The following is a 19,095-nucleotide window of genomic DNA, read 5'->3' as shown; positions in this document are numbered from 1 at the left end:
ATGTGCTCACGTCACTCAGGAGTGCTGTGTGTGAGCGGAAGAGCCTGAGAAAAGTATTCAGGGCTGAACTCGGCTCTCATCACCGCCTTGCCATTACCACCCTTACGTAACTTGTCAGACGTACTTTTCAAAGTCTTTCCTTCTCTTTCCTCAACCAGATCCTTCTCTCTTCAAGCTTCTGGATCCCACTTAGGTTTTATACTTTTTAAACAAATTGTAATTCTGCAAACAGCTATAGCTGTGGTGCTGACGTGCAAGCTCTGCCTGTGCTGACTGCCTCTCTTCCTCAGTGCTGCAGCTGGGCCATGACGAGCTGTCTGTCTGGCCTTTTGTCCTGTTTGGACATGCTTAATGGAGATAAGTGTATCCTGGTATACTACCTAAGGGTGGCTTTCAGGATGTGGAGGTGACAGCTTCTCTCATTTCATGAATATTTACTTCTGATATATGTTTCATATACTTTGCATCAAGTGGTAATACAAAGGATCATAGAAATGGGCAGGTCTTGGGTTTTTTTGTTTTGTTTTGTTTGTTTTTATTGGTTTCAGAGAGAAGAAGAGAGAGAGAGATAGAAACATCAGTGATGAGAGAAAGTCATTGGTCGGCTGCCTCCTGCACGCCCCCGACTGGGGCTTGAGCCTGCACCCCGGGCATGTGCCCTGACCGGGAATCGAACCTGCAACCTTTTGGTGCATGGGATGACGCTCAGCCAGCTGAGCCACACCAGCCAGGGCCTGACTAGCTTCTCTGAACCTCTGTTTTCTCTTGTGTAATATGAGGCTACCGACTTTATGAGACCATTGTGAGGATTAAGCACGATAATGTGTGTGAGATTCTGGCCAAATTGTAGGTACTTAACAAATTCTGGTTTCCCACCTTTTTAGCCTGTTTAGGTAATAAAAGGTGAGTCAGACATTATCTACCCCAAAGTTTATAGAGTAGCAGGAAAGACATGGATAACTAAAGGCCATGTGCCCGGTTCTGAATAAATTGATAAAATATTTATTTTTATCCTTTATTTTTTTCAGCCCCCTCCCCTTTGGCAACCATCAGCTTGCTCTCTGTATCTGTGGGTTGGTTTTGTTTTTTTCTTCACTTCTTCCCATTTTTTTAGATTCCACATACAAGTGAAATCATATGGTATTTGTCTCTGTCTGACTTATTCACTTAGCAGAATACCCTCTAGGTCCCTCCATGTTGTCGCAAATGGCAAGATTTCACTCCTTGGGAGCAATATTCCATTGTATATATACACTGCATTTTCTTTATTCATTCATCATTCGATGGAGATCTAGGTTGCTTTCATGACTTGGCTATTATAAATAATGCTGCTATGAACATAGGGGTGCATATATCTTTTCCAAATTAGTGTTTTGGGTTTCTTCGGATATATACCCAGAGTGGTATTGCTGAGTCATAGGGTAGCTCTAGTTTTGTCTTTTTGAGGAACCTCCATACTGTTTTCCACAGCGGCTGCACCAGTCTGCACTCCCACCAACAGTGCACGAGGGCTCCCTTTTCTCCACACCCTCACCAGCTCTTGTTATTTCTTGATTTTTTTTATGATAACCATTCTGACAAGTGTGAGGTGATATCTCACTATGGTTTTGATTTGCATGTCCCTGATGATTAGTGACGCTGAGCATCTTTTCATATGTCTTGTATTTCTTTATCTTCTTTGGAGAAATATCTTTTCGGGTCCCCTAACCACTTTTTATTGGATTGTTTGTGTTTTTGCTGCTAAACTGTATGAGTTCCATATATATTTTGGATATTAACCCCTTATTGGATGTATTATTGACAAATATCTTTTCCTATTCAGTGTTCTTTTTGTTGATAGTTTCCTTCACTGTGCAGAAACTTTGTAATTTGATGTGGTCCCATTTGTTTATTTTTGTTTTGTTATTGTTGCCCTTGCCTAAGGAGACATATTCAAAAAGATATTGCTGAGGTCAGCATCAAAGAGTTTATTGCCTATGTTTTCTTCTAGAAGTTTTATAGTTTCGGGTGTTACATTTAAATCGTTAATCCATTTTGACTTATTTGTGTATGGTGTAAGAAAGTGGTCCAGTTTCATTTTTTACATGTATCTGTCCAATTTTCTCAACACCACTACTGAAGAGACTGTCTTGACCCCATTGTGTACTGTTACCTCCTTTGTCATAGATTAATTGACCATATAAGTCAATTTATTTATTGGTGGATTTGTTTATTGAAAGATTTATTTCTGCGCTTTCTGTTCTATTCCATTGATCTATATATCTGTTTTTATGCCAATACCATACTGTTTTGATTATTGTAGCTTTGTAGTATATTTTGTAATCAGGGAGTATGATATTTCCTACTTTGTTCTTTCTCACAGTTTATTTGTTTATATGGAGTCTTTTAGGATTATTAGTTGTTCTAGTTCTGAGAAGACTGCCATTGGCATTTGAATAGGGATTGCACTTAAATCTTTATATTGTTTTAGGTAGTAAGGACATTTTTACAATACTCATTCTTCCAATCCATGAGCAATGGTATATGCTTCATTTATTTGTATTCGCTTCAGGTTCCTTCTTCAATGTCTTACAGCTTTTAGAGTTACAGGTCTTTCACTTCTTTGGTTAAATTTATTCCTAGATATTTTATGCTTTCGATGCAATTGTAAATGGGATTATTTTCTTAATTTCTTCTATTAATCATTCATTATTGGTTTAAAGAAATAGAAATCAAAGTGCTTCAAGACTAGAAGGGAGCGGGGGGTGGAGTTCATTTTAGCTGATTTGGACTGGAAGGTCTTTGGGTGAACTGTCAGGGCTAGCAATTGAGAGGTGTGCAGAATCTTGATGGATGGAACCTAGGGTGTGATACCTGGGTGGAGGAAACAGCCTGAGCAACAGCAAGCATCAGGAAAGACAAGTCCATCTAAGAGCAGGAGCTCAGTGTGCCTGAGGAAAGGGGCAGGAAGGGAATTGTATGAAATAAAGATGAATAGCTTAGCTTTGAATGGCAAGCCAAGGACTGTAGGCTTTTTCCCTAGGATAGGGTTCTCCCTGTAGGAATGTGTTCAGTATCATCAAGAGAGTTTTTTCAAATGGGCTTTTTCAAGATAGTAGAAAACAGTTGAAATTTTTTGATCAAAGAAGCACTATGATCCATGTTGTATTTCAGAAATTAGCCAGGAAGGGTAGGTAGACTGCACCGGATGGGGAGAGAGACTGGTGACAAGTGGAGAAGACCATGAGGGCCTGAACTAGGATAGTGCTCATGAAACTGGAGAGGAGGGGATGATATAAGTGAGATTATACAGATAAAATTGATAGAATATTAGCATCCAGAGAGAAGTACAAACTGCTAATAGTATTTTTAGCCTAGATGATGGGGAGGGTGAGTGCCATTATCAGAAACAGGGAGCTCTGGACGCAGAACTGATTCCGAAGGTAAATGATGAGTTCAGCTAGAGCACAGTCAAGGCAGCTGGATGCTGGGCTGCCACAAGCAGTTGTTACGCTGAGTTGCTGAACATGAAGGGTTAGTGTCCATGCTCCTGAGAATTCCACTGCTGCTGGGGACAGTCTTTTCCCCTCTGCTGTGGTTGCCTAGCATGTTCAGTAATCTCATAAACTGCTACTACTTTCTCACCCAGATATTTAGACATAAATTGGACAGCATAATTTATTTATTTTAAGATTTAAGTCCCTTGAAAAAATTAAATTGCAGTCTGCTAAAATCTTGTCTGTGAGGGCATCAGGCCCAAAACACAGATTGGGCTCTGTCTGCTGTATTATATAGGGCAAGCTATTTTTAAAGCTTATGATTGTTACCGTAACTAGGAAACAGACAGGAAATGAATGATTTTGTGAAAGATATAGATAGTAGCTAGATGGTGGTTTTGCATTTGTAGGAAAAGCAGTGCCATGCTAGAACTGGCCACCCACACTGGCAGAGCCTCCTTGGCACCTGGCCAGGCCGTAGACATTCACTGTCTTACTTGTGGACCATTTTGTTTACATCAGCAAAATTCTTGTGCTCCTCCCTCCCTAGGACTCTTTCCTCGGGGCCCATCAGGACGTGCACACACACACCAGACTAGCAGACAGAGATATGGTTCCTTTGTGGGTCATACTGCTTCATCCACATTTACTACAACACCATTTGTTGTCTCTAGAAGATGCTTCCTAACTGCCCGTATTGCTCATTCATTTCAGTCTCAATTGTGGCAGGTACTGTGCATCTCATATATTTCACTTCTCCTTCCCTTCCAGAAGTCCTCAACTTAAAACTGTCCAGTAAAATCCTTTAGGGAGTTTGTGTTGAAATGTTGGTTTGGGGTTCCTCCAAAAAATGACACCTTTCTGAGACAGTCACCCAACTCTGAGCACTAACTGGGACCCCAGGTGACAAAGAGACTATATGGAGGACAGATGCACAAACCTTGTAGTGTCATTCTTTCTCTTTTGAGAGATTCTTTGGGAATCATGAATTTTTTATACACACACACATTTCGGTCACTTTTAACATTTTATTAGAGATAGTAATAACTGGATTTTCCAAGTTACCATCTTCATAGCTGGGTGGCAGAAGGGAACTGTGAGGCTAAACTGAAAATGCCGGTATAGTAAAGGTGTCTGTGTCTGCTTACAGTGTTAATAACCGCCTTACTATAGAGAGAGGTAGGACAGCCCCTAAGACCAGGCCTGAGAAGGATATACACCCAGCTCCTAACAGTGTTCACCTCTCAGGCTTGGCAAAGGGAGGAAATTGCACTTTTACTTCTGAATCTGAATTTTTAAATTTATAATTGGAAAAAATAAAACCAGTCAGACTCACACATGGAAAATTCAGAGAGGGATAAAGAAAAAAACCAACTTATCCATAATCCCACTACCCCAGAAATAAGAATATTTTGGCATATTTCCTGCGGGGGGGTTACAGATAGATGGGTAGTTGGGTAGGTGAGTGTAGGGTGGCTCAGTAAGTAGCTAGACTTTTTAATTTGTATCTTGCTTTACATAGTATAACATCATGAGCACTTTTCCCATATCATGAAATCTTTGAAATCATGAGTTTTATGTAACAACTGCCTAATGTATTGTATTACATATACCTGTATTTAACTATGTACTCTCTTATTTTTGGACATCAGGTACTTACTTTTTTTTTTCAGCCTCCTATGTGCTTCAGGAGAGTATCTTTGTGTCTAACTCTTTGTCTATACTCTGATTATTTCCTTCGGAGAAATTCCTAGTACTGGGGTTATCCAGTTCTTTTCTTCTTCACCTCATTGTTTATTTTAACTTGCCTTAAAGATGGTAAAAATGCTTTAAAAGAAAATGTTGTTTTATTCTGTTGCTTTAAAATGTTCTATTGCTATAAAGCATTCTCTTTTGTTAAGAAATAGTAATAGATACAATATATTGAGTACCTAAGGTTTAGTTAATCCTCCCAAACAACTTTACTTCCATTTTACAAGTGAAAAACATGGAACTTTATAGAAGTTAAACAACTTGCTAATAAGTGATAAAGCTGAGGTTTGAGCCCACAGCACCTCCTCAACATGCGCCAGACTCACTAGGCTCTCAGATACCAATTCAATAAGCCACAGTCGCAGCCTCCAAACTCAACTGGCTGCCGTCACAAAATACCACAGACTGGGTGGTGGCTTAAACAGCCCAAATGTATTTTTTTGTAGTCCAAGATCAAGGTTTTGACCAATTTGATTTCTGGTGAGGGCTCTCTTCCTGGCTTACAGAGGATGACCTTCTCACTTTCCTTCGAGAGCTTTCTTGTGTTTCTTCTTGTAAGGACAACAGTCCTGTGGGATCAGGCCCCCACCCTTACGTAAACCTCTTTTAAGTACACGTCCACACAGGCCCCACCTCCAAATGCGGACACACTCAGGGTTAGGGGAGACATAAACATCTGGTCCTTAGTCTACCCATCTCCTGTGCTATGATCTTGTATTTTTGGTCAGTGCAGGCGCATGGTACCAGTTAGTGGTAGAGTCTCTCAGTTTGGCTCCTACATGTGTAGGTCTCTTACCAGAAGTGCAGTGACTGATTGAGTTTTCATGAAAGATAAAAACAATGTATTGGAAAATGTACATTTCACCCATGTTGTATTTGAATTCCTGTAATTTACGGTTAGCCTAGAGCAAAATACCGTATTTCTAGCAGCCTAAGTAGATCAGCCCAATGCTTTGGTCACAAAATCGTAGAGCTGAATTCGGGCTCTTGTTATATCAAGTGCCCTGGTAGCAGATTGACGGGAGGGGTGGCATGATGGCAGGATCTGAACTCACAGCTGAAGATGTTCACCCCTGTGCGGCAGACCCCAGTGCTTTCTGATTCAGTTATCAAACATCAGCGCAGAAACTATCGTTGTTTTCTACCTGTCCCAGAATGCAACTGAATTCAGCAATCGTTTTTTAATGAAAGACATACTTCCTCTTGTAGTTGAAGTTTAGATGAGGAGATAAATTTATAAGCAGATCATTTGAGGGGAAAAATTATAAATTTAGAGAGACTGAAAGGGTTTTTGAGTACTCAGAAAAAGGTAACTTTTCTCTGTAAAAGGAAAAAAAGGACCTGGTTCTAAGACTACTCCGCAAGAAGTATCTGATAGAATTTTGACATAGGCTATAAGTGTGAAGATAAATTACTTAATAACAGTCTGTCTCTGTTGCTTTATTTATTTCTAAGTCATCCGCAGCTATTCTTGGAAAATTGTATTAGCAGACAGTTAAGGAGCCTAGACGTATGAATATCAGCTCCCAAACAGCCAGCCATTCTTCCTACAAGAAAACTATTAAGTGTAGTCAAAAAAGGAAACCTTATCTGGGGAAGGGCCATGGGGACAATAAGAGTTGCTGGCCAGATTTCAGTGTTTTGCTGGTGCCACGGGGAGGATTGGTCTTAGTCTGGAAAGAAAGCCGCTCTTCCTTTTAAATGACCACTCCTCACTTGAAAACGCTTTAGCCACCTAATCCAAGTACTGGCTACAGCCCCAGAGCAGTTTTTATGGGATTACCGTCCCCTCCCCCAAGCAAACAAAGCTCTGAGTCACCCAAGGCTCCCTCTCCAAATAAAGGGCCTTGCAGTGCCTTCAGACTGGTTGCCATAAGAGGAAAGTTTCCTGTGTCTGGCACAGGGATGTCCCACGTCACCTCTCACACACATGCGCTTCGCCTGCTTCCAAAGGAAACAATAGCTCTACCCAGTGTATTTCAGGTGAAAGTACTGCTTAGAAGTCAGCGCCTCATAACTGGCTGTTCCTGAGCAGCTATTCATAAGAGAAAACAGATTGGTTTCCACGGGGGGATAGTTAAGGTAATAAGGTAAATAATTGCCGCCTCAGTGGGGCTTTTACCAGCCAGAAGAACAGGCAACCACAACTCCCCTTTGTCTGCTGTTTCTGCTGTGTTAGGTGGTTTGCTGGGCAGCTGCCTGGGAAGGCGAGAGTTCTCATCGGAGCTGCACTGTGCTCCCCCCGGTGGGTGAGAACTGTGGGTGTTGTGTGTGTTGCTGTAGGAGAGGGTTCCGTGCAGCCGAGCAAGCTGCTCATTAGCCTCTGCAGGAATTCGGGGCCTGCGAGTCAGTTACTCTGTCATGTAAGGCTCTGGCTGTTTGCCAGTTGAATTTTTTTCAGTCCTTTTTGTGGTATCAGTCAATCTTTAAAGAATTCTTTTTCCCATTCCTCAGGCACATAGAACCAATTAAAGATCTAATCAGATGGGCAGGTACTTAAATTATAAACATAAAAGTATGTCTGGAACCTTGCAGTATGTTTTGTGGTTGAAAATATGAAGAATGCTGCTGACTACTCTTTTTTCTTAGCTCTGAGCCATGCTTTTTTTTTTTTTTTTTTTTAAGTCTCATTTTCCCCCTCTTCATTTCCCTTATTTTAAAGAAATAACCGGTAGGCCTCAACTTAATATACCCCTATTCATCTGGAAACCGCTAAAAAAAGTTATTGATTGTAATCTCGATGACTCAGAGAAGCTTGGGAGGCAGTGCGGCTTGGTCACAGTGCGCTTCTGTCTCAGTGCTGCAGTTGACCTGCCTCTGCAAGCTGTTGTTATAATGCATATGTACGTTTTTAATATCTTACTTAATTTCTAAGTTGCCACAGTGTTGACGTTTCCCTTGCAGATTTTTTCTAACGTCTCAGCAGAGCAGCAACTGATAGTTTCCTCTCTCACTGACTTTTAGGTCAATGGCTGTCTGCTGGACCCTGTGCCTCCAGTCCTGGTGAGGAAGGGGTGCCAGTCCCTGCCCAGCAACATGATGGAGACCTCCATCGATGAAGGACTGGAGACAGAGGGAGAAGCTGAGGAAGACCCCAGCCAGGCCTTGGATGCGTTCCAGTCCACACGCGGTGGGCAGAGACGGCACACTCTGTCGGAAGTGACCAATCAGCTGGTCATGGTGCCGGGGTCAGGTATGATATCCAGTGAGCTGCAGGTGAAGTCTGCACAGCATCAACTCACACTCCAGTCTCCAAGAAATAGTAATGATACCCACCAGTTCCTAGGATGTAGTCCATGACGGAGAATTTCCCCCGTGGAAATCAGTCTGCTTTTCCTTTATGGACACCATGCAGCAGCTGCAGAGCAGTAAATGAATCATCCCTGAGTTGGCTCCTTCACCCTCAGAATTCACCTGAGTGCATGTGACTCATCCAGGACCCTGGCACTTTGGGGTGGCAGAGATCTGGTGGGTACAGGTTCTGGAGTGTTCTCCCTACTAAATTGGAAGCTGATTAAATTAACCTGTAAAACAGTTCTGAAGAGATGTGTTGGTTGGAGATTAAGGATGTCATAGCCGTGAGAACTCAAGCTGGCAGCGCTTTGTATCTCCTGTTCAAAGAGGATGCTGTTTACTATTCGTCATATCTTTTTTTTTCTCTCAAAGGGAAAGTTTTCTCCATGAGTGACAACCCCTCCCTTGACAGTGTGGACTCTGAGTACGACATGGGGTCTGTTCAGAGGGACCTGAACTTTCTGGAGGACAACCCTTCCCTTAAGGACATCATGTTAGCCAACCAGCCCTCACCTCGCATGACATCTCCCTTCATAAGCCTGCGACCGGCCAACCCAGCCATGCAGGCTCTGAGCTCCCAGAAAAGAGAGGTGCACAACAGGTCGCCAGTGAGCTTCAGAGAGGGCCGCAGGGCCTCCGATACCTCCCTCACCCAAGGTGACTGACTGCTTTCCCTTCTGGCTTTTAAAACTCAGCGGGTAGGATTTGAAGGGGTTTGTTGCCATGTTGGTACCATACCTGTGGTCACTAAGAGGCCTGTGTTTTATTTAAACTGGTCATTGCACTTTCTTCCAGGAATTGTAGCATTTAGACAACATCTTCAGAATCTGGCTAGAACCAAAGGAATCTTAGAGCTGAACAAAGTGCAGCTGCTGTATGAACAAATAGGCTCAGAGGCCCACCCCAGCCTGGCGTCAGCTGCTCCTCAGCTCCAAGACCTTGCCAGCAGGTGCCCTCAGGTGAGTGCTCTGGGCCCTTTCTGCAGTGGCTCGGCAAGTATGAGGAGTGAGTGAGATGTGTCATTTCACTGAGAGGGTTTACTCCAGTCCTGGAACAAACAGGTTATTTTGGAAAACTTCCCTTGCTGCTGCCACCTGCCGCTGACAGGCTAGACCTGTCCGTGCTGGCCCCAGGTGTACCACACGAAGGCCTTGACAATGTGAAGCTGTGTTTGGTTCACACGGCAGATTTTATGTGAACTCCCCTCCCCTCTCCCCAGGCATATACACAAAAATTAAGCATAATAAACTTTACCCAAATGAGAAGCTTATCACCACTACTTTTGATGTGCTATCACTTCATTAAATATTATAAATGGATTCTTTATGCTAAAGATATAAAAAACATTGCTATTTATCCAGTAAGTTTTATTTTGAGCCTATTTTTAGTGTATCGGGATATTGTAGCCTTCGGGGCCCATGTGAAGGTGATGGCTCCCGGTGACCAAGAGCCTTTGCCTCCATACTCACTACAAGATCCATGTATAGATTTTCTGCAAAATCATTAACCCTCAGCCTGCTGGTTGTGTAAAAAGCTTTGAGTATCATGTTTTACAGAGTTGCAGTTCCTCTTGGACATTTGCCAGGTGCTTAAACTAAAAGCTGCAACTCTCCCACATGGAGAATTGAAAATGCTTTCACCCTTGCTCCTCAGGAGGAAGCTGCTCAGCAGCAGGAAGTTGTTTCTGCGCTCCCCACCAGCGTGCATCCCCCGCTGTCCCAGCAGCAGAGCCTGGAGGCCCAGTACCTGCAGCACCGACTCCAGGTGGGCCCTTCCCCTTGCTGCTCCAGCCCTGCGGGGCCAGGATCGGCCTTTCTGCACAGCAGAAACCTGTTCTGCTTGTTCAGGTATTTTTTTAGGGTGGCGGCTTGATTCCTTATAGGGAGGTAGGTTTGACGGTCACTTCTAATTTCTGGAAACATGTTCAGACTTAGCTTTATGCTCTGTGTTGGCAGTGGATTTATCCTCAGCCCAGGAAAGGATAACAGCGCAGCGTGGTCAGAAAGGGAGACACGGCCTCTTTGCTTCTAATGGTATATATGCCTCATAATGAATAAGTAAGGTGGAAATCTCAAGTCTCCACATTTTCAGTATCAGCTGTCTACACTGGTGCCTAAAAATCTTAAAAGATGAATCATTTGTTCATTCAGCAGGTGCTGCAGCCTTTGTTATCGAGATTTGACGCCACTTTTCTCATTGTTTTTAATCTCCTCGAACCTCACAATCCCAGGGGACTTTTAGAAATGAAAACTGGAGTAGGTTAGAGCTGAGACAGCCCAGGCCTGCTGACCCAAAGCTCTGCTAGGGTCTCAGGGAGAAAGTATCATTGAAGCGTCATCAGTCCCTTCACCCTGCGTGGATTGTGGAGGACACCTTGGCTTCCTCCTCCAGGCAGTGACCCGCTCTGACAGCCGTGTCCTGGATGACAACACATTGTCACGCTCCTGTTGTCTTTCTCTTCCAGAAGCCCAGCCTTCTGTCAAAAGCCCAGAATACCTGTCAGCTCTATTGTAAGGAGCCACCGCGGAGCCTTGAACAGCAGCTGCAGGAGCACAGGTGAGAGCGTGCCTTTGGCCCAGGAAGTCACTTTCTTTTGTGGAAGACTTGAGAACGCTGGGTGCCTGGCCATTCTCCCTGGTGTTGCCTCTACTAGGAAAAGTTTTTTTCATTATTTTTAACCCTCACCCGGGGATGTTTTTAGATATTAGAGAGAGAGGAAGGGGAGAGAGAGACGAGCATCTCTCTCCAGTTGCCTCCAGTACGCACCCGACCGGGGATGTGCCCCGCCCGGGAATGGAACCCGCCCGGCCGGGGTGCAAGTCGGCTTGGCGCACGAGCCGCATCAGGACGCGGGGGCTAAAGTGGACATCGCAGTGTCAGGGGCCGCGGCCTGTGGGGAGCGGCGGCCCCAACCGCGCTGTTTTCCTTTTCGTCTCACGTCCCCTGAGCTGTGGACGGACTAAGCTTTCAGAAGCAAGACCCACCACAGTTTAGCGGGTTGTTCTGCGGAAGAGGCTCCGTCCCGCCTCGGGCTCCTGCCCCGCGTCACTAGCAGGGGCGGGATGGAGTGACCGCGGCGACCGGACACGCCGAGGCCAGGCGCCCCCTCCCGGGACAGTCTCGGGGAGGCGAGCGGTGCTCACTGCGCACTGAGGCCGTCAGAATTGGGGCACAGATAAGATCAGGTTTAAGAAAAGCGACACGATTCGTTCGACCCCCGCTTTTCTGTCCTGCCGCGGAAAGAGGTGAGAGGCCGGCGGCCCGTGGCCTGCTGGCTTCCCTCCGAAATCGCCACCCGAGGTGTGACGTTCTTTGGTTTTGCCACTCCAGGCTCCAGCAGAAGCGCCTCTTCCTCCAGAAGCAGTCCCAGCTGCAGGCCTATTTCAACCAGATGCAGATAGCGGAGCGCGCGTACCCGCAGCCCGGGCCCCTGCCCCGGCCCGACGCGCCCGCGCCCTTCAGCCTGCCGGCCCTGAGCCCCGCGCTGGCCCCGGAGCAGATGCGGTACCGCCCCTTCCTGGGCCCGTACCCCGAGATGCCGCTGCGGCCCCTGCCCTCGGCGCCTGGCCCCCAGGCGCACCTGCCGCCGCCGCCGCCCCCGCCCCCGCCGCCGCCGCCGCAGCCGCCGCAGCCGCAGCCCGCGGGAGCTGCCCCCGCGCCCCTGCGGTTCCCCTACCAGACTTGTGAGCTGCCGGGCGCGGCGCCCCCGGAGCCAGACTACCCCGCCCCCTGTCAGTACCCCATGGACGACGCCCAGCAGGGCGGCGGGGCGCCCGCCTGCCCCCGGAGCCCGGGACTGCAGGAGGAGCCCTCCAGCTACGACCCGCTCGCCCTCGCCGAGTTCCCCGGACTCTTTGACTGCGAGATGCTGGAGGCGGTGGACCCGCAGCACGGCGGCTACGTCCTGGTGAACTAGCCTCGCACGGGAAGTGAGGCGGGGCCACTGTAGGAAGAGCGTGTCTTTTTATTTTTATTCCAGCCTTTTACATTTAAAGCTTATTTTCCTGCCCTATCCCTAAGGGGAAGAAACCAACTTGCCCAACTGGAATTGGAGGGCCTGGCCAGGTTGCTGTCACTTCTTCCTGGCTCTGTCCCCCACAGCCCTCTGTGGCAAGCCCTGGCACATAGCTGTGGGCCGCAGCTCACGCCCTGAGGTCAGGTGGAGCGAGCTCTCAGGGGAGGTGCAGACGTTTTTATAAGAAGACATCCAGACTAGGTCTTACACAGAGCTACAGTTACGGAGGGGAACCTTGGTGAACGCAGGAGAAACGCCTGCCATTGTGTGGGGGGGAAAGGAGGCAGTGCTTCTCACTGAATCCAGGAACAGCGTGTTGCTTACAGGCAAATCGAGGACACACAATGAAATCTGATGCACAGGAAACAAAGGAAAGTTGTGCTTTGTTCTTGAAGCATAAATTGTGAGCTGCTGATGCAAGTTGTCCCCAAGACCATCGCAAAGTGGTAGAGTGTGAGCTGTTTCAGGGGCCACTACCTACCAGCTGGTACTAACCCCTGACTGGCACCGTCTCCACCTGGGTGCAGGCAGCACACCTCCGAAGGTGCCTGGGCTACAGACTAGAGTACTCGGGGCTCCCACGATGTAGCCCATGGGACCAGCAGGAGATCCACAGGAGTGGGCGCTGGAGGTGAGGACCTGAGGAGCCAGCAGGAGCACCAGCCCTGGGCCGGGGAAGGTGGGCGCCTCCCACTAACCTGCGTGGAGACTTCTGGGTCAGGCAGTCGGTCTTTAGAGGACCTCATGTCTCTTTTAAAACTATATGTTGCTAGTAGTTTATTGAGCTTTGTGTATTTGGACAGTTCCGTGTAGGGCTTAGAAATGTTAAGAACAAGAAGAGTGAACTTTTCTCTCCCGTGTGAAGTGGTGGTGCCGTGCCTTTTCCCCGGATCATGCTTTAATTCTTTCTTTTCTGTAGAAACCAAGTTTCTGTCCATGTTAATGCTAAATCCAAAGTCACTTCAGTTTGTTTTCCACCATGTGGGAACCGCATTCCTCATTTCCTTAAAGTCTGACTTGTGATGAAATGCTTGAGTATTACAGCAATATTCAAAACCAGACGTGTCAACCACGTAAGCAAATCATCTGCCAAACCCGCTATTACTAGTAAAACTTGACCCTTACAACTCATTCATCAAAGTAAGTAAAAGACAGATGCTGTGGCCAGTTAACTGTGTACCTAGAAGTAATAAGTCACCTGTCATTTGGACAGTAACATCCATGTGTTACAAATTCAGTATTATTTACAAAGGCTTATTTCTGTCCTTCAGAATGGCTTGTCCTATCAGCAAATGAATGTGTTGAGCACAAGGCATCTTCCTTAAAGCACAAAGAAGAGAGATACCATACTGATGCTGCATCCAGGACACCTGTACGTTGCCTTTCCTCTCTGTAGTGAGGGTCCCGGCAGGTGAGGAGCAGCAGGAAGGTCTGAGTTCTGTTCTGCCCCCGGCCGCCCCTCCGGGCACCGGTAGAGCAGCCCTTGTTCCTGGTTCCACCTGGGCCAGACCCCACACAGGGCCTCTGCGTGAGGCGGGACCCTGGGTGTCAGCGAGGAAGGCTGCGGTGGAGGGCGTTCCTTTCTGTGAGAGGAACACACGTGAAAACCCACGAGGATGAGTTATGTTCCTTCTGTGGACGGTTTTCCCCTCTCGTGCTTAAGATTGATGATTTCGTGAAATAGACACTTCATTTAAGAACTCTTTCCATTAAGATCTCTAATCTGTTTTAAGTCTTTGCAAAAATATGCCAGTTATGAAACAGGGCTTAATTTGTTTAGACTGAAAGATGTTTTCCCAAAATATACTATCAAAGTGCTATAATATTTATGAAATTTAAATCTTTCCATATTGAAAGTCACGGGCCGCTCATCTCAGTCACGGGGTGGCACAGTTACAGATGGGCAGAAACCCCTGCCCCCAACACGGCCGGGAGCCCTGCAGCCCAGGAAACCCAGGAGCCATGCAAGATGATCAGGCCCACAGGTGGGGGACAGCAGAGAGGCTGTTGGAAAGCTAAGGGACCCAGAAATAGACCTCGGAAGCACCCAGCAGTGGCCAGGTCCATTAGGGACCGACGAGCGGCACAGGCACCACCTGGTGTGCAGTGCGAGCTGGCCCGCTGGGCCCGTGGTGTCAGCTCCTGTTTGCTTTTCCTGTGTATTTCAAGCAGAAATCAATAAATTCCATGGCCATCTGCATTCACGGAAATGGAAGCTGGTGAGAGGAGGCTGGTCCTGTGGTCGGTCAGGTCTTTTCCCGGCCCTGTCTAGTCATCCCTGCTGCTCTGTCCCCTGATTAGCGACTGTGTGAGCTTCCAAGCAGCTTTCTCGTCACAAACACTAAAGGGACACTAGGAAGGCTGGCCGCCCCCCTCCCCGGCTGCTCCGAGCCGCCTCGGCCCGCTTCCCGTTGCAGTGTGTACACTACTGTATGGCTGTTGTCACCTTGTTATCTGTAAACCAGGCTCCTCGGAAGAGACTGGGTGAGAGGAACATGAGGTAAAAATTTCATTCGGCAAAAAGTGCAATATGTGTGGTACTTTATTGTTTGTTTATGTCCTTTTAATCCAGGGTGTTAGTCTCTGCTCCGGGAGAAATGCACTAGTTCTGCAATTTCCAGTTGGGCAAGAGTGTCTCTGGTTTGTACGTGCAGCTGACGTGCTGGGCTCTGCAAGGCAAACAGCGCACGTTAGCACGGAAAGGGGTGGGTCTGCGCTCACTGCGCCCATCCCGGCGCCCCCCCCCCCAGCCTTGCCCTCCTGCTGCCTTGAGAACAGAGAAGGGACAGGGGGTCTCCTCAGCAGCCACCCTAAAATGTCACTTCATGAGAAACACCCCGGGCCCCGGAGGAGGGCTGGGAAACGGGCTGCAGGACTCTTTGTTCTGGTTTGAACAGAACCCCTCCTTCCTGTGTCAGCCACTTCCCAGCAAAGAGAGTCCCTTCCTCGGAAGTGAACTCCGTGTCTCAGCGGGGCCCTGAGTTGCTTAGCAGCCTGGCAGGAGCCTGGGGCTGAAGTCGGCTCTTCCCCTCAGAGGCCCCAGAGCACCGAGGGCCTGGGCCCTCATTTGGGGAGAGGACCAGCCTGTGGGATTGTCCTCCCGCCGTCCCCAGGCCCCTGCAGAAGGGACTCCTGTCCTGGGGTGCCAGGCTCTCCCACTGCCCCACACTGTGATCAGCACCTGAAGGCTCTTGGAGAAAACCCCTAATCGCAGGGCTGGGAAGAGGGTGTGTTTCCAGCTGGAGAGTGAGCGGGTGGCCAACCAGGCAGTAAGGAAAGGTGAGGAGCAGCCGCTTCCCACCCGGTTGGCCAGGGGTCCGGGGGTGCCGCGGCCAGAGCAGCTGCTGAGGGGCAGGCAGTTCAGACACGTGGAGACGGCGAAACCAGTGGGTTCCTTTGTGGGGCCCTCCGATCCCTAGTGTAGCCCAGGTCCTTCCAAACCGGGGTCTGTATTGGGGTCAGAATTCTCAGCTCCGGATTAATTTAAAAACCTGTATCAACATTTACACTTAAGCTCCCTATTGCTTTAAAGGAAATTCATACTCCAGATAACTTTTTCACATTCCTCCTCCTTTAGAGACGATACATAGTGTCCTTTGGCAACACTGGTCCCAGGAACGGTTGCATAGTTGTGTGCCAGGGCTGACCTTGGCCGCGCCTGGACCCCCTAAGCTGGGCTACCTCTGCTGCCTCCTGGAAGCCACCTGAGCCGCTTGCTCTCTTTGTGCCTAGACAGCAAAGGTCAAAACTGGAGAACAGGCAGTAAGTTGGGGGTCATTGTATAGGCGGGGATATTGGATCATTTTGTTGCTTCTGGAAATTTTTACAGAGCTTATCTTCAGAGTGATGTATGAAGACCAGCAGTGTCTGCCTCTGTTTCTAAGTGTGTATGGCCCTCTAACAGGTTCAGCAGCGTGGTCCCCCCTGGCCTGTGGCCCAGGGAGTGATGAGTTACAGAGCTCTGTCTCGGCCTGTGGCCCCTAGAAGCCCCAAGGTGACACAGGGCAGACCTAAGGCCCTTGTGGCCCCGGATTCCCTGGTCCCACAGTGCCCCTCACGTGCTTACCACTTTCCCCCACTAAGGTCACCTGGCTTGTTCCAGAAGGTTTACAGCCACCCTCGCTAGTTGCATCACCATCTATGTCACATCCCCTGTGGGCAGGTTTCAACACGCGGCAGAACTGGGTGCACATGGTCACACAGATTGAGAAATAGGCAGCGTGGCCTGTAGACTTGGCCAGTGGCGGTCCTGACGTGCCCACCCAGCGCTCAGCTCCTGTCCAAAGGAGCGCCTGCTTGGGTTTGCCGTTAACTCACCAAGCACTTTCACAGTGGCCTCTTTGCACGGTCACAGTTCTCTGAAACTAGCTGGGCAGGTACAGTTCTCATTTTTATAGCCAAGGAGACCAAAGCTCTCGAAAGTCTGTGGCTCACCAGAGGGCGCAGCTGTCAGTGGAGGAGCCAGACAAGCTCTGGGCTTTCTGGCTCTCACTGCACGTTCCTCCTCATCATGGCAGTTGGTGCTTCATGAGCAAACAGCCGTAGGTACAAAGCCCCCTGTTGGTTAGGGACTGCGTGCGACATTGTCCCCCCAACCTCATTCTCCACCGACAGCTGCCTGGCTTGGAGGGAGAGGTGCCCTCCAGGAGACCACTGCCTTGCCCAGGTGGCCCTCCTCGGGCAGACGCAGCTAAGGGAGACACGGCCCCGCAGATGACCCTCCTTCCAGGTCCCGGTTAACTGCAGAAGTTTAGGTTCACATTAAAGACATCTGGTTTCTCCAAGTTACACCACACGGTCACTTCCCACAGAATATATGCTAGAAGGACATGCTCCTCCTTGACCAAGGGGTCAGATGGCTCAGCAGCAGCCCACCGCTGCCGGCCAACAGACTCGGCCCCAAGAAGGGGCCACTCTGACAAGAGTCTGAACTCAGCCTGGGCCTTGGGAGGGGTGCAGTGTTTTCCATTTAAGGCCCATCAAGTAAAAGTGTGATTAGACGCTGTGGTTAAAAAAATAACATACTTTGGTACTTTGTCTTTTCAGAGGCAAAGTGGGCAGGTAGAGGGGAGCTTTAAAAATAGAATAAGAGCATCCTGGAAAAATACGACCGCAGATTAGAATAACGTTACATTAGCAAATACAGGTAACGGGCTTGCCCGGGCTGGGTGAAGCTGGCCTGCAAATCAGCTCAATCGAGGAAATTCAAGCAGTGATACCTCCCCACCCTGATGGTGAATTGCCTCCACCAAAACCCTAATGGGAAACGGAGCAGACAGAGCAGGAGCCTGGCTTCCCTCTGGAGCCACTGAAGAAACACAGGGACGGAGGTATTTGCACTTTGCAGGAAGGCAAGGCGACGCGCTTATTTCTGAGAGAGAGGGTCTCTGCTGGAGGTCTGGTCTGTGAAAGAGTTAACTTTTGATAAAGTTCATCTAATTCTGGTTATTTTTAATGTGTGCTTTTTTTAGACTAAGGACTAAGTGGTGAGTTCAACAGCTTTGGTATTTTGAGTACAAATCATAATAGCTTCAATGTGAAAAAATTTTAAAAAATGTAACCTGTCACTCAATGTTAGAAAAGAGCCTAAAATGCAGTTTAATAAATGATCTTTGTATCAAACACTAATTTAAATGGGGTAATTTTCTGCAAGGAAAATATACTGTTTTTACATTTCCAGCACTCTTGAATTAAAATAAAAACAACTTATTTTCTATGAGCCTGGGTGATGTGAGTGTCAGGCGAAGGAAACAGGGCCTTTACCTCATCAGGCCTTGGGTGGATTTTTGAAAGTATGGAAGGTGGCTGTGTTCCCTGAGCTCTGGCGCTCAGTTCAGGCTGCAGCAAAGGACAGTGGATAGTATGTTCTCATTGACGTCAGCAGGGTAAGTAATACCTGGCTCTGAAATGGCCCGAGTACACGTTAGCGGCTGCCGGACGCCGACAGCACGGCTGACCGCAGCCTGCACATGGCCGGGCGGAGAGGCGGGCGCGGCGCAGCCTGGTGCCCGGGACTGGCAGAGGTAGTCTGGCAAGGGCCCCTCAGCAGGAGGAGGGGAGTCAGGGGTGCCCAGCTCCCCGAGGCCAAGCAAGCTTCAGAGCAAGGGCTGGGAACAAGGGGCAGCAAGACCTCTCATTCACAACGGCAGATCTATGGGGCCTGCAAAATGCCTCAGCTCACACCCCAGGGACCCCCACGCAGTGACAGGCCCCGCACAGTGCCCTCGGGTGCTGAAGAATCCTTCTGCCGAGGCACTTGAGGACCCTCTCATACGTTCGGAACTTGCTTCAGTGCCAGACCGGGAGTGAAAGTGCAGTATTAAATCCTAATTTCTGGCAGCCAAATCAATGAAGATTTGGTTTCACTCAAACCATTCCAGTTGAGCCCATGCTATAGAACTGAGTTCCCAAACAAGGGTCATCTGCTGGCTGCGGGGGGGCGGGGGGGGAGAGTGGAAGAGACAGCCAAGGACAGGAGGAGAGCGAAGCCTTCTCCGTTGACCTGTTCTGCTGGCCCAGCACCACTTACAGGCCTCAGCACTGACCCCAAACAGCTGT

General features: G+C 48.3%; 2 protein-coding genes across 2 annotated transcripts in view; one reads left to right on the top strand and one right to left on the bottom strand.

Moving 5' to 3' along the window:
• The window catches only part of SIK2 (salt inducible kinase 2), a 113,243-nt gene extending 94,990 nt beyond the window's left edge, over positions 1-18,253 (top strand). Inside the window, exons 10-15 of the mRNA XM_081155101.1 lie at positions 8,193-8,421; positions 8,895-9,179; positions 9,318-9,481; positions 10,176-10,286; positions 10,987-11,078; positions 11,853-18,253. Coding sequence (XP_081011227.1) covers positions 8,193-8,421; positions 8,895-9,179; positions 9,318-9,481; positions 10,176-10,286; positions 10,987-11,078; positions 11,853-12,438 — 1,467 coding nt within the window. The 3' untranslated portion in view covers positions 12,439-18,253. The remainder of the gene's footprint in view (positions 1-8,192; positions 8,422-8,894; positions 9,180-9,317; positions 9,482-10,175; positions 10,287-10,986; positions 11,079-11,852) is intronic.
• The window catches only part of PPP2R1B (protein phosphatase 2 scaffold subunit Abeta), a 34,673-nt gene continuing 30,635 nt past the window's right edge, over positions 15,058-19,095 (bottom strand). Inside the window, exon 16 of the mRNA XM_081155103.1 lies at positions 15,058-15,206. Coding sequence (XP_081011229.1) covers positions 15,114-15,206 — 93 coding nt within the window. The 3' untranslated portion in view covers positions 15,058-15,113. The remainder of the gene's footprint in view (positions 15,207-19,095) is intronic.

The sequence above is a fragment of the Miniopterus schreibersii genome, assembly GCF_964146895.1.
Source record: "Miniopterus schreibersii genome assembly, chromosome: 12".
NCBI classification, from domain to species: domain Eukaryota; kingdom Metazoa; phylum Chordata; class Mammalia; order Chiroptera; family Miniopteridae; genus Miniopterus; species Miniopterus schreibersii.
Note: the sequence above shows the minus strand (reverse complement) of the source record. Positions and strands in the feature narration are given on the sequence as shown.